The sequence below is a fragment of the Oncorhynchus nerka genome, linkage group LG13, assembly GCF_034236695.1.
Source record: "Oncorhynchus nerka isolate Pitt River linkage group LG13, Oner_Uvic_2.0, whole genome shotgun sequence".
Lineage (NCBI taxonomy): Eukaryota > Metazoa > Chordata > Actinopteri > Salmoniformes > Salmonidae > Oncorhynchus > Oncorhynchus nerka.
In genome coordinates this window covers 24,230,142-24,245,840 of record NC_088408.1, presented here as the reverse complement: position 1 = coordinate 24,245,840, position 15,699 = coordinate 24,230,142, and the positions used below count along the sequence as shown (strand labels likewise).

General features: G+C 42.6%; 1 protein-coding gene across 11 annotated transcripts in view; it reads left to right on the top strand.

The window, feature by feature from the left end:
* Positions 1-15,699, top strand: part of LOC115118250 (otoferlin-like) — an 86,255-nt gene that overhangs the window by 37,327 nt on the left and 33,229 nt on the right. For all 11 annotated transcript variants that reach the window (XM_065026280.1, XM_065026275.1, XM_065026270.1 and 8 more), the window contains exon 11: positions 2,152-2,375. In XM_065026280.1, coding sequence (XP_064882352.1) covers positions 2,152-2,375 — 224 coding nt within the window. The remainder of the gene's footprint in view (positions 1-2,151; positions 2,376-15,699) is intronic.

The window sequence follows — 15,699 nt, the reverse complement described above, 5'->3', positions numbered from 1 at the left end:
TGCTGCTCTCACCATGTCAGTACATCATGCAGCTTCTCCTTACCACATCATATTCCCCAGCAAATCATATCCTTTGACCTGAGAGGACAGAACTGCTGCTCTCGTCAGTACACCATGCAGCTTCTCCTTACCACATCATATTCCCCAGCAAATCATATCCTTTGACCTGAGAGGACAGAACTGCTGCTCTCGTCAGTACACCATGCAGCTTCTCCTTACCACATCATATTCCCCAGCAAATCATATCCTTTGACCTGAGAGGACAGAACTGCTGCTCTCGTCAGTACACCATGCAGCTTCTCCTTACCACATCATATTCCCCAGCAAATCATATCCTTTGACCTGAGAGGACAGAACTGCTGCTCTCGTCAGTACACCATGCAGCTTCTCCTTAACACATCATATTCCCCAGCAAATCATATCCTTTGACTTGAGAGGACAGAACTGCTGCTCTCGTCAGTACACCATGCAGCTTCTCCTTACCACATCATATTCCCCAGCAAATCATATCCTTTGACTTGAGAGGACAGAACTGCTGCTCTCGTCAGTACATCATGCAGCTTCTCCTTACCACATCATATTCCCCAGCAAATCATATCCTTTGACTTGAGAGGACAGAACTGCTGCTCTCGTCAGTACATCATGCAGCTTCTCCTTACCACATCATATTCCCCAGCAAATCATATCCTTTGACCTGAGAGGACAGAACTGCTGCTCTCGTCAGTACACCATGCAGCTTCTCCTTAACACATCATATTCCCCAGCAAATCATATCCTTTGACTTGAGAGGACAGAACTGCTGCTCTCGTCAGTACACCATGCAGCTTCTCCTTACCACATCATATTCCCCAGCAAATCATATCCTTTGACTTGAGAGGACAGAACTGCTGCTCTCGTCAGTACATCATGCAGCTTCTCCTTACCACATCATATTCCCCAGCAAATCATATCCTTTGCAAACAAACATGTGCACAAATGCTTTGCAGTTGGAAAACAGCAGTAACCTGGGGACAAATGCCCTCACCGTGTTACTCACATATCCCATGTTGACATGAATAGGAAGAGACTCATCGAAAAACAGCAACACAGATATACTCTCTATCTTCTTCGAGTCCCAACTACTCAAGGAATTTTCATCCTGATCTTCTCAGCTACAACTTCCACAGACTTGAGAAATCATGCCCTTGATTGGTGCCCTGCTCCGAAATTCGAAAACAGTCCTTGATTGTTGATTCTGGTAAGGCGCAACGCACGCTCCTTTTGTTCCTGCCCGACACACACAAAAATCTACAAAATTCCACTTCTGGTCACCCTCATGGATTCCACAGTACACAACACTTTCTTTATCTGGGCAACATCAAACAGATCTCCCAGGTACATCTTCTTATCCTCAAACCGCCCTCCTACTACAAACTGTGAAGTAGTTGCGCCATAAGCATTAGGCTTACTAGACAGCAGTTTAACTGTCATTTTAGCTCTCTTTACCCTTCCTTCAGCGACTGTAGTCCATGCAGTATTCTCATCAACTTCATTTTCATTGTCATCTTTGCTAGCACCATCAGATTCAAACTCGGTATACTCTTCCGCCATTCTCTGAGAATTTCAACTGCCAGTCTAGTTCATCTTTCTCCATTGCACTTCACTTCTGCTTATATCCTGAGTGAAACAAAGCTGGACAACCCTGCCCCAACCCCATTGGTCCATGCGGGCCGCGCCCAAAGTTTCGATTTGTGCAGGGTCTTGTTCATCAGGGTCAATAATCCAGTGGGAAGCCCAGGTGGTAAGTTCGGAGGTCGTCACCTGCGTGGGAGTATCACAACAAAGAAGCATAAAAAATACAAACTTGATAAAATACTCAAATAGTTTTTAAACACAATACTCAAATAGTTTCCAGGAAGGTAAGTCTTTCAATTCCACTGCAAATCATAATGTCTTCATGCAAAAAAACGAGTTTCATGTACCTAGTCCACAGAAAAAGTAAGAAAAAGTAAAATAGTTACCATGCAACATTCCTCAGTTGCAGCATCATGACACTCCTGCACCACAGCACACAGGCAATTGCCTTTTTCAGGACCCTGTCTTTCGTTCAATTCACCTGTCATCCTCCATCCCCCATCCTCTCCTCGTTCACCGCGTCCTCTCCTCCCCCAGGGTTCCTCCCCACCATGGGCCCAGCCTGGGTCAACATGTATGGCTCAACCCGCCACTACACTCTGATTGATGAGCACCAGGACCTGAATGAGGGGCTGGGGGAAGGTGTGTCCTTCAGGGCCCGCCTCCTCATCTCTGTTGCCGTAGAGATCCTGGACACCACCTCCACTGAGATTGTGAGCTCCACCGAGGTGCAGGTAGAGCCTGTCTCCAACATCTCAGAGGTGAGTGCTCATTGGATGGTGACTGATCATTGGTTGCCAAGTATTTCTGAGGTGAGTGTCATTGGCTGACCCTTTCAGAAAGGAGTGTCCATTAGTTGGCTGTCATTGAGTCACACTTCACACTCCTATGTTCTAACTTGAAATTGTATTGATCTTACATTTGGTATTTGGTATTTTATTTGGATCCCCATTAGCTGTTGAGAAAGCAGCAGCTACTCTTCCTGGGGTCCAACACAAAACATGGAACATGACATAACACATAACATTAGTAGAGAAGAACAGCTCAAGGACATAACTACGTACATTTTAAAACTACACACATAGCCTACATATCAGGGCTCTCAGGGCGCATCGGTCTAAAAATCTAATCAAATCAAAATGTATTTGTCACATGCGCCGAATACAACAAGTGTAGACTTTACCGTGAAATGCTTACTTACAAGCCCTTAACCAACAGTGTAGACCTTACCGTGAAATGCTTACTTACAAGCCCTTAACCAACAGTGTAGACCTTACCGTGAAATGCTTACTTACAAGCCCTTAACCAACAGTGTAGACCTTACCGTGAAATGCTTACTTACAAGCCCTTAACCAACAGTGTAGACCTTACCGTGAAATGCTTACTTACAAGCCCTTAACCAACAGTGTAGACCTTACCGTGAAATGCTTACTTACAAGCCCTTAACCAACAGTGTAGACCTTACCGTGAAATGCTTACTTACAAGCCCTTAACCAACAGTGTAGACCTTACCGTGAAATGCTTACTTACAAGCCCTTAACCAACAGTGTAGACCTTACCGTGAAATGCTTACTTACAAGCCCTTAACCAACAGTGTAGACCTTACTGTGAAATGCTTACTTACAAGCCCTTAACCAACAGTGTAGACTTTACCGTGAAATGCTTACTTACAAGCCCTTAACCAACAGTGCAGTTCAAGAAGAGTTAAGAAATTATTTACCAAATAGAATAAAGTGAAAAAGAATAATACAAGTAACACAATAAGAATAACAATAACGAGGCTATATACAAGAGGTACCGGTACCGAGCCAGTGTGCGGTGGTACAGGTTAGTTCAGGTAATTTATACACGTAGGTAGGGGTGAAGTGACTATTGTTGTGGAAATTCAGTACTGAGAGAGACTTGGTCATTTCTACAAACAATCCTCTTTATTTAATATTGATGAATTATTGCAATAATGAAACCGTCAGCCCACCAGTCTTGTTCTGACTGTTAGGCTGAGAGCGTAACTGAAAATGAAAAAAAATTATATTATATAGGACATAAAAATGCTTAGTCACAATGGTTCCATCTCCCATAAGCCACCTTAGGTATCTACACGGGATGGTGTTTTACCCCCATCCTGGCTTAGTTTCCCAGATTTATTTGCATTTGTATCCATTATTTTACCAGGTAAGTTGACTGAGAACACATTTGCAGCAACGACCTGGGGAATAGTTACAGGGGAGAGGAGGGGGATGAATGAGCCAATTGTAAACTGGGGATTATTAGGTGACCGTGATGGTTTTAGGGCCAGATTGGGAATTTAGCCAGGACACCGGGGTTAACACCCCTACTCTTACAATAAGTGCCATGGGATCTTTAATGACCTCAGAGAGTCAAGACACCCGTTTAACATCCCATCCAAAAGGTCTCCCATCCAGGAACTGACCAGGAACAACCCTGCTTAGCTTCAGAAGCAAGCCAGCAGTGGTATGCAGGGTGGTATGCTGCTGGTAGATGCCAGTAAGATGAGACAATGAGGCATTGTTCTAAACCCTTCCAGGCTCTCTCTATCTCGAGTCACACACACAACATCTTGTCTATGGAATGCCAGATTTTAGGTTTTTGGCACCAACATCAATCAATTGTCAGCTTCAAGCTCTCTCTAGTAGAACCCATGTCCTCACCACCCAGACTAGCTGCAGGGTGCTAGAGTGGAGACCATAAAGCACAGCACAAGCAGAACAGATATCTTACTGTTTGTTAAGTAAATCATTGTTACATAGCCAACAAATAAGGTGAATACAATATCACATTCCCCTCTCAAGAAGCTTCTCCTGGAATAATCTAAGGGTACAAGCATTGCATGATTTTTGTTAAACATAAATGTAAACAAACAAAGTACATATTTCTGGCGCCTGACATCTCATCCATGGTAAACAACCTTTGCTGAGTTTTAGACCTTTCTTATCTTAACAAGGTCAATCTGGAACAGAAAATGAAACATGAAAAATCAAATCACACACAGGCTTCATTACAGCAAATAGGACAGTCATCAATCACACTGGCATCATACACAAAGGTAGGGGCCAGCATGATAAAAATGTCCACCCCGTTCAGAACCATTCCTACACCAGTGACAGACACCCCTCTCTGGGCACCTTGTACACTCAGTGTGGGCTCCACATCTGAGTCCTTATGCTCAGGATTGGGGTCATCATCAGAGATGTAGTCAGGAATAGGGAATAGGTAAGGGAAATCATTCAGTTCCCAAATGATAATCAAACCCCAATTAATTATCCAACCGAAATTTAGGACGACATTGCTCAGTGATTCACATTGGATATATCACTCAAAATGAAAACCCTCAACTTAACATACATCAATACTGGCAGAATGTACATTTATATTAACCATACAAATATATGAATCTCATAATACTAGTACTAAGTTCCTCATCAGGGCTATAATTACAGATCAGTACCTCAATGCATTCTTAGCCTAAATCACTATACATTTAGCAGTGTAGACCTCCAAATCTAAATCAATTACAGGTACAGTTGACCAATGTTAAGGGATTTTTTAAAATCTATGACTAATTATGTATACATTTCAATCAGGATGAATTAAAGGGCTATTATGTTACTGTACATGTATGAATTTTCTCTCTTGCTCCCATTATTGAATATAATGTAGTGAATGTAGTCGGGAGTTTAGTACAATGACGGTCTGTTCCTTTGTACAAATGAATGAACTATCTCCAGATGGCAGGGACGGACTATCTCCAGACTGTCTAGAATGCTTATCTACACTGACTGACCTTGGCTTTAGGCGAGGAGGGAAGGCTTGAGAACTATAGGGCCTCTCTACCAGTGTCAAGAAGAGACGGAACATTTAGAAAACGCTGACGTCATTCTCAGTTTATAACCTGTGGTAAAATGTGTATGAACTCAGTACTCTCTTGAATTAAAGGCTGTTACTTGACTTTTAAGACCGGGGCTCTGTCCTTTCTTATAAAATATAGGGTCTTACAAACCCTTAATGCATTGACAGAGCAGAGTGTTTAATTTTGATTGGGAATGAAAACAGAGGAATTTAGAATTCCTTCAACAACCAACCCCCTCAATCTTTTGGCATTTCTTAATTTTTCTTCTTCAGATAGGTTCAAAGTGGATGACCCATGATAATGTCCCAATTTCAATGTCTCACCTGAAGCCCACCACAACTCATTATGTCTTGTCCATTTGCCAACCAGTATACCAGCAAAATGAGAGAAGTTTTGGAACAGATCTCTCTCCATGCACACTCCACGTGGACTTCTTTTTCACTCCGGAGAGAAAAACATTTGATAACTTCAACTGGATGCTGTACAGTGTTTTCTGGCTCAGACTCAGGTCTCTGGATAGAAGTGGTGCAGGACAGGGCCGTAGTGAATGGCATTTCATCAGCTGGTTAGAGGGGGTTTTGAGGTCCACACCCTGTTTGGTCAAATTATTCCTCCTATGCATCTAGATACCATCTCCACCATAACCTCAAGAAAGGACAGATCAGAACAATAATTCAGTTCAGCATATTTCTGATTCAGGAAATCCAGACAAACAAATGATCTACTGTATGACAAATGATTACTACTACCAATATTCTTAATGCACATCTCTAAAACATATTTCAAATAAAAAATATCACATTCTGTTGAAACAATGTTTCAAATGAGCTTATACTCCCATATCACACTGTCAACCTCATCGCAGTAATAGGATCAGCCAGGAAGTTATGCTGATCATCAGCAGACCCAGCAGACCCAACAGAACAAACAACGCAGCAATACATTCCTTCATACATCACTCAATACATCCCTACATATCACTCAAGGTGTGTAAAACTTCAGTCCCCCCCAAAAACAACAACACTACAAATCACATTTAAATTACTACCCTTAATAACAAACAAAAAAGCAGTTGTACCTGTAGTAGTAAAAATAGACTAGAGACAGGTCGATCCTTCTCATTGTCCTATCAGTTATAAAACTTCTCCGTGATTATCAGTATTATAAATGACCTTCAAATCAGTATTAAATATGACCTTTAAATCATCATCCAATTTATTTATTTAAAAAAAAAATTATTTCACCTTTATTTAACCAGGTAAGCAAGTTGAGAACAAGTTCTCATTTACAATTGCGACCTGGCCAAGATAAAGCAAAGCAGTTCGACACATACAACGACACAGAGTTACACATGGAGTAAAACAAACATACAGTCAATAATACAGTAAAAAAAAAACAAGTCTATATACAATGTGAGCAAATTAGGTGAGAAGGGAGGTAAAGGCAAAAAAGGCCATGGTGGCAAAGTAAATACAATATAGCAAGTAAAACACTGGAATGGTAGTTTTGCAATGGAAGAATGTGCAAAGTAGAAATAAAAATAATGGGGTGCAAAGGAGCAAAATAAATAAATAAATTAAATACAGTTGGGAAAGAGGTAGTTGTTTGGGCTAAATTATAGGTGGGCTATGTACAGGTGCAGTAATCTGTAAGATGCTCTTACAGTTGGTGCTTAAAGCTAGTGAGGGAGATAAGTGTTTCCAATTTAAGAGATTTTTGTAGTTCGTTCCAGTCATTGGCAGCAGAGAACTGGAAGGAGAGGCGGCCAAAGAAAGAATTGGTTTTGGGGGTGACTAGAGATATACCTGCTGGAGCGTGTGCTACAGGTGGGAGATGCTATGGTGACCAGCGAGCTGAGATAAGGGGGACTTTACCTAGCAGGGTCTTGTAGATGACATGGAGCCAGTGGGTTTGGCGACGAGTATGAAGCGAGGGCCAGCCAACGAGAGCGTACAGGTCGCAATGGTGGGTAGTATATGGGGCTTTGGTGACAAAACGGATTGCACTGTGATAGACTGCATCCAATTTGTTGAGTAGGGTATTGGAGGCTATTTTGTAAATGACATCGCCAAAGTCGAGGATTGGTAGGATGGTCAATTTTACAAGGGTATGTTTGGCAGCATGAGTGAAGGATGCTTTGTTGCGAAATAGGAAGCCAATTCTAGATTTAACTTTGGATTGGAGATGTTTGATATGGGTCTGGAAGGAGAGTTTACAGTCTAACCAGACACCTAAGTATTTGTAGTTGTCCACGTATTCTAAGTCAGAGCCGTCCAGAGTAGTGATGTTGGACAGGCGGGTAGGTGCAGGTAGCGATCGGTTGAAGAGCATGCATTTAGTTTTACTTGTATTTAAGAGCAATTGGAGGCCACGGAAGGAGAGTTGTATGGCATTGAAGCTTGCCTGGAGGGTTGTTAACACAGTGTCCAAAGAAGGGCCGGAAGTATACAGAATGGTGTCGTCTGCGTAGAGGTGGATCAGAGACTCACCAGCAGCAAGAGCGACCTCATTGATGTATACAGAGAAGAGAGTCGGTCCAAGAATTGAACCCTGTGGCACCCCCATAGAGACTGCCAGAGGTCCGGACAGCAGACCCTCCGATTTGACACACTGAACTCTATCAGAGAAGTAGTTGGTGAACCAGGCGAGGCAATCATTTGAGAAACCAAGGCTGTCGAGTCTGCCGATGAGGATGTGGTGGTTGACAGAGTCGAAAGCCTTGGCCAGATCAATGAATACGGCTGCAGAGTAATGTTTCTTATCGATGGCGGTTAAGATATCGTTTAGGACCTTGAGCGTGGCTGAGGTGCACCCATGACCAGCTCTGAAACCAGATTGCATAGCAGAGAAGGTATGGTGAGATTCGAAATGGTCGGTAATCTGTTTGTTGACTTGGCTTTCGAAGACCTTAGAAAGGCATGGTAGGATAGATATAGGTCTGTAGCAGTTTGGGTCAAGAGTGTCCCCCCTTTGAAGAGGGGATGACCGCAGCTGCTTTCAATCTTTGGGAATCTCAGATGACACGAAAGAGAGGTTGAACAGGCTAGTAATAGGGGTGGCAACAATGTCGGCAGATAATTTTAGAAAGAAAGGGTCCAGATTGTCTAGCCCGGCTGATTTGTAGGGGTCCAGATTTTTCAGCTCTTTCAGAACTTCAGCTGAATGGATTTGGGAGAAGGAGAAATGGGGAAGGCTTGGGCGAGTTGCTGTTGGGGGTGCAGTGCTGTTGACCGGGGTAGGAGTTGCCAGGTGGAAAGCATGTCCAGCCGTAGAAAAATGCTTATTGAAATTCTCTCAATTATGGTGGATTTATCAGTGGTGACAGTGTTTCCTATCTTCAGTGCAGTGGGCAGCTGGGAGGAGGTGTTCTTATTCTCCATGGACTTTACAGTGTCCCAGAACTTTTTAGAGTTAGTGTTGCAGGAAGCAAATTTCTACTTGAAAAAGCTAGCCTTGGCTTTTCTAACTGCCTGTGTATAACGGTTTCTAGCTTCCCTGAACAGCTGCATATCACGGGGGCTGTTCGATGCTAATGCAGAACGCCATAGGATGTTTTTGTGTTGGTTAAGGGCAGTCAGGTCTGGGGAGAACCAAGGGCTATATCTGTTCCTGGTTCTAATTTTCTTGAATGGGGCATGTTTATTTAAGATTGTTAGGAAGGCATTTAAAAAAAAATATCCAGGCATCCTCTACTGACGGGATGAGATCAATATCCTTCCAGGACACCCCGGCCAGGTCGATTAGAAAGGCCTGCTCGCTGAAGTGTTTCAGGGAGCGTTTTACAGTGATGAGTGGAGGTCGTTTGACCGCTGACCCATTACGGATGCAGGCAATGAGGCAGTGATCGCTGAGATCTTGGTTGAAGACAGCAGAGGTGTATTTAGAGGGGAAGTTGGTTAGGATGATATCTATGAGGGTGCCCGTGTTTAAGGCTTTGGGGGGTACCTGGTAGGTTCATTGATAATTTGTGTGAGATTGAGGGCATCAAGTTTAGATTGTAGGATGGCTGGGGTGTTAAGCATGTTCCAGTTTAGGTCGCCTAGCAGCACGAGCTCTGAAGATAGATGGGGGCAATCAGTTCACATATGGTGTCCAGAGCACAGCTGGGGGCAGAGGGTGGTCTATAGCAGGCGGCAACGGTGAGAGACTTGTTTTTAGAGAGGTGGATTTTTAAAAGTAGAAGTTCAAATTGTTTGGGTACAGACCTGGATAGTAGGACAGAACTCTGCAGGCTATCTTTGCAGTAGATTGCAACACCGCCCCCTTTGGCAGTTCTATCTTGTCTGAAAATGTTGTAGTTTGGAATTAAAATTTCTGAATTTTTGGTGGTCTTCCTAAGCCAGGATTCAGACACAGCTAGAACATCCGGGTTGGCAGAGTGTGCTAAAGCAGTGAAAAGAACAAACTTAGGGAGGAGGCTTCTAATGTTAACATGCATGAAACCAAGGCTATTACGGTTACAGAAGTCATCAAAAGAGAGCGCCTGGGGAATAGGAGTGGAGCTAGGCACTGCAGGGCCTGGATTCACCTCTACATCGCCAGAGGAACATAGGAGGAGAAGAATAAGGGTACGGCTAAAAGCAATAAGAATTGGTCGTCTAGAACGTCTGGAACAGAGAGTAAAAGGAGGTTTCTGGGGGCGATAAAATAGCATCAAGGTATAATGTACAGACAAAGGTATGGTAGGATGTGAATACAGTGGAGGTAAACCTAGGTATTGAGTGATGAAGAGAGATATTGTCTCTAGAAACATCATTGAAACCAGGAGATGTCATTGCATGTGTGGGTGGTGGAACTAATAAGTTGGATAAGTTATAGTGAGCAGGACTAGAGGCTCTACAGTGAAATAAGCCAATAAACACTAACCAGAACAGCAATGGACAAGACATATTGACATTAAGGAGAGGCATCCTTAGTCGAGTGATCAAAAGGGTCCAGGGAGTGGAGAGGTTGGTTTGGGGGTCACGGCGGTTTAGACAGCTAGCCAGGACATCGGTAGCAAGCTAGCATAGGATGGAGGTCTGTTGTTAGCCACCTCTTGCGTTCCGTCAGTAGATTAGTGGAGTTCCGTGTTGTAGAGGGGATTAGTCCAAATCACACAACAACAAAAAAATAAAAACAATAGATATAGTTATAGAGGCCCAAGAAGAAACATAATAATAATAAAAATAAATAAATTGTCCGATTGTCTATTCTGAGAGCAGCCGGTAAGACAGCTAACGGTTAGCAGGCCGCAGATGGGCGTTCAGGTAACGTCGCGACGGAGGAGCCAGCCGGATCTCCTTCGGGTAGATAACGTCGGCAGTCCAGTTGTGAAGGCCCGGTGGGGCTCCGCGTAGGCAGTAAAACGGGTCCGGATAGGTGACTGCAGCCCAGGAGTGATTGACGGAGCTCAGGAGTGATTGACGGAGCTGGCTAGCTCCGGAGTAATTGATGTTTGCTCCGGAATCGACGAAAGCAGATAGACACACGGATAGCAGCCAGCTAGCTGTGAGATCCGGGAGTGAATGTCCAGAGAGCAGTTGAAATCCAGGGACATGGAGAGAAAAATCGGTCCGGTATGTTCCGTTCCGAGCCGCGCTGCGCCGTACAAAACTGGCGATAGATTTTCGAGTTAAAGGATAGCTGATGACCACAAACCGTGGTTAGCTGAATACTAACGAGTTGCCAGTAAAGAAGCTAACTAGCTTCTGATTAGCTTCTGGCTAGCTCCTGGCTAGCTTCTGGCTAGCTTCTTGGAGTTTCTGGCTAGCTTCTGGCTAGCTTCTTGGAGGATTGCAGATTTGATTGCAGATTTGAGGTAAATAATACGTATTTATACATATCAATTGGTGAGGCAGGTTGCAGGAGAGTGTATTGAAGATGAGTTGATGGAAAATAAAAATAAAATGTATGTGAAAAAAGTTGTAAATATATAAATACATGACACGACAAGACGAGGACAAAAGACGTCTGAACTGCTATGCCATCTCGGGCAAGTAATGCCTCTCGGCATTCCAGTGAGGGCGGTCAAACCACACTAGAAAGTCAGGAGAGAGGTCAGAGGTCATTTGTGTGTGTGTGTGTGTGTGTGTGTGTGCGTGTGTGCGTGTGTGCGTGTGTGCGTGCGTGCGTGCGTGTTAAACCATATGACAAAAATGGCCAGGCCTTATTTAATTTGGTAGGTAATGGCCTAATCCGGATACCTTTATACTAACTACACTGCAGAATTTCACTCACTGCTCTCTCACAAAAAACATAGCCTCAGGAAACATTTCAAAGGGAGAAAAATTACTACTACCTCTTGGTGGAGAAAGTGTTCAATTCTTTTAGCATTCACTATACTAATATAATCAGCAACCCAAAGGTTTTAACTACAAACAAAACATGATAATAATAAGTCCATTGTACTCCCTCAAATCATTAATTGTTCGTTTTAATCTACCCCAGTGTTTATGTTAATTTAGCATGTGCTACCTTTAGACACAATTCACTCCCATATCGTATTATAAACTCAGCAACAAAAAAAACGTCCTCTCACTGTCAACTGCGTTTATTTTCAGAAAACTTAACATGTGTAAATATTTGTATGAACATAACAAGATTCAACAACTGAGACATAAACTGAACAAGTTCCACAGACTTGTGACTAACAGAAATTGAACAATGTGTCCATGTCCATGAACAAAGGCAGTGAAATTGCATGGCGCCAAATTCAAAACAACAGAATAATAAAAATTCCTCAACCATACAAGTATTTTACACCATTTTAAAGATACACTTCTCGTTAATTCAACCACAGTGTCCGATTTCAAAAAGGCTTTTCTGCGAAAGCAGAACATGTTAGGTCAGCAACTAATCACAAAAGCATTCAGCCATTTTCCAACCAAAGAGAGGTGTCACAAAAAGCAAAAATATAGATAAAATTAATCACTAACCTTTGATGATTTTCATCAGATGACACTCCCAGGACTCAATGTTACACAATACATGTATGTTTTGTTCGATCAAGTTCATATTTATATCCAAAAACCTCAGTTTACATTGGCGCCATGTTCAGAAATTCTTCCAAAAAATCAGGAGAAATTGCAGAGCCACATCAAATAACAGAAATACTCATCATAAACTTTGATTAAAGATACATGTTTTACATAGAATTAAAGATAAACTTGTTCTTAATGCAACCGCTTTGTCAGATTTCAAAAAAGCTTTACTGCAAAAGCACAATATTCAATAATCTGAGAACAGCGTTCAGCCACAAAAACAAGCCATACAGTTACCCGCCAAATTGTGGAGTCAACAGAAGTCCTTTGCACTCCCAGGACTCCCACTTCCACAAGAAATGTTTGTTTTGTTCGATTACGTCCATATTTATGTCCAAATACCTTCGTTTTGTTTGCGCGTTTAGTTCACTATTCCAAAGGCGCAATGCGCGAGCGCAAAATCCAGATGTAAGGTCAAATGAGTTCCATTACAGTTTGTAGAAACATGTCAATCGACGTTTACAATCAATCCTTAGGGTCTTTTTATAATACATGTTCAATAATATTCCAACTGGACAATAGCGTATTCATTACAGAGGAAAAAGAAGGCACGACGCGCCCACGTGACCACGCAGTAAACAACTGTTTGGCCACAGCCTAGTCCACTTGTTGAAACAGCTCTTATTCGACACCCTTCCACAATAGAAGCATCAAACAACTTTCTAAAGACTGTTGACATCTGCTGGAAGCCTTGGGAAGTGCAATCTGGCCCCATAGACACAGCATATTGCCATATGAGTTCTGTTATACTCACAGACATCATGTAACAGTTTAGAAACTTCAGAGTTTTTTCTATCCAATACTACTAATAATAGGCATATATTATCATCTGGGACAGAGTAGCAGGCAGTTTACTCTGGGCACCTTATTCATCCAAGCTACTCAATACTGCCCCCATGTCACCAAGAAGTTAAGTACTTCAGTGTATCTCCTCCTCATGGACTGCACCAGATTTGCCAGTTCTTGCTGTGAGATGTTATCCCACTCTTCCACCAAGGCACCTGCAAGTTCCCGGACATTTCTGGGGGGAATGGCCCAAGCCCTCACCCTCCGATCCAACAGGTCCCAGACATGCTCAATAGGATTGAGATCCGGGCTCTTCGCTGGCCATGGCAGAACACTGACATTCCTGTCATGCAGGAAATCACGCACAGAACGAGCAGTATGGCTGGTGGCATTGTCATGCTGGAGGGTCATGTCAGGATGAGCCTGCAGGAAGGGTACCACATGAGGGAGGGGGATGTCTTCCCTGTAACGCACAGTGTTGAGAACATCAACATCATGATGTCAAACAAAGAGGCACTGAGTTTGAAGGTAGGCCTTGAAATACACCCACAGGTACACCTACAATTGGCTCAAATTATGTCAATTGTGATACAGTGAATTATAAGTGAAATAATCTGTCTGTAAACAATTGTTGGAAAAATGACTAGTGTCATGCACAATGTAGATGTCCTAACCGACTTGCCAAAACTATAGTTTGTTAACAATTGTGGAGTGGCTGAAAAACGAGTTTTAATGACTCCAACCTAATTGTATGTAAACTTCTGACTTCAACTGTAGCTCTAAATCCACGATATAGCTGAGGTTGAAAAGCATATCAAAGGCTGCATTGAAATCTAACAGTATAGCTCCCACAATCTTTATATTATCCATTTCTTTCAACCAATCATCAGTCATTTGTGTCAGTGCAGTGCATGTTGAGTGCCCTTCTCTATAAGCATGCTAATACTCTTTTGTCAATTTGTTTACAGAGAAATAGCATTGTATTTGGTCAAAAACAATGTTGTTGTTAGAACCAGTAAAGAACTAGTAAAGGACACTTGGGTAGCTGTAATGGCTTCTAGGAGTAGTGGGTGGCGGAGTCAGGCGCAGAGAGCAGGGTAGTTCAAAACGTGGATCTTTATTCCAAGACCAGAGTAACGGTCTAACACAAGGGCGCATAAATACCCAACAAACAGGACGGAACTGTCCGGAAAAACGGAATCCACAATAATCCACACACCATGAACAGAAAAATAAGCCCGCACAAAAGCCGGCGGGCCTACCGGGTTTTAATAGCCCAAAATAAAACCCAAACAAGAAACAGGTGAAATTAATCAGACTAAACAAACTGAAACAGAAAAGGAGATTGGTGGCAGCTAGTAGGCCGGCGACGAAGACCGCCGAGCGCTGCCCGAACAGGAAGAGGCAACATCTTCGGCGGGATTCGTGACAGTAGCGGAATGACTTTGGCTTCCCTCCAGGCCCGAGGACAAACACCTTACTCTAGGCTCAGATTAAAGATATGACAGATAGGAGTGGCCATAGAGTCAGCTACCATCCTCAGTAGCTTTCCTTCTAAGTTGTCTATGGCAGGAGGTTTGTCATTATTGATTGACAACAATAATTTCTCTCACACTAAGTTTGCAAAATTAAAACTTACTACAATGCTTTTCTTTCGTTATACATTTTTTTATGCATGAATACGATGGCTCACTGTTCGTTGTTGGCATTTCCTTCCTAAATTAGCCCACTTTGCCAATGAAGTAATCATTGCATTAATTGGCAACATCAAATGTTTTTATGATGAATAATCCATGTGATTCGATGAAAGATGGAGATGAATTAGTATTTCTGCCCATAATTTCATTCAAGGTTTTCTTCCATCATTCTTTATATCATTGATCTTGTCTTCATAATAGTTTCTTCTTCTTTTTTTGTTGAGTTTACTCACATAAATTCTCAATTTGCAGTAAGCCAGCCAGTCAGATGTGCAGCCAGACTTTTTCCCCCATCTCTTTCAACCATAGTTTTTCAATTCCTCATTAATCCATGGAGCCTTAACAGTTCTTCTTCAGTAATTGGAAGAAGCAATTTCATGGTCCTTCCCACCCCCTATGAGGCAATAGGACATTGGAAGAAAGCAAACTGCCAAACGATTGATTGTCCCCTAATCCAACATAACTCCTACGCTAGCTGGGTTTCTCAACTCCACTGTGGGTGGAGTTTACCTCCGACTACATCGAGTCGCTGTCAGTCCATACAAGGAAACAGTCGGTGGTTGTATTTGTTTAACGTTTTCTTACAAAGTATGGATTTCAGCAAACAAAGAAAACAACTCGCCTACCCCATACACGTGTTCAGCTTTGCCCTTTGTCCCTGCCTATGACCTCCTTACATCCCCATAAATAGTCATAGGTTAGATATTTCCAT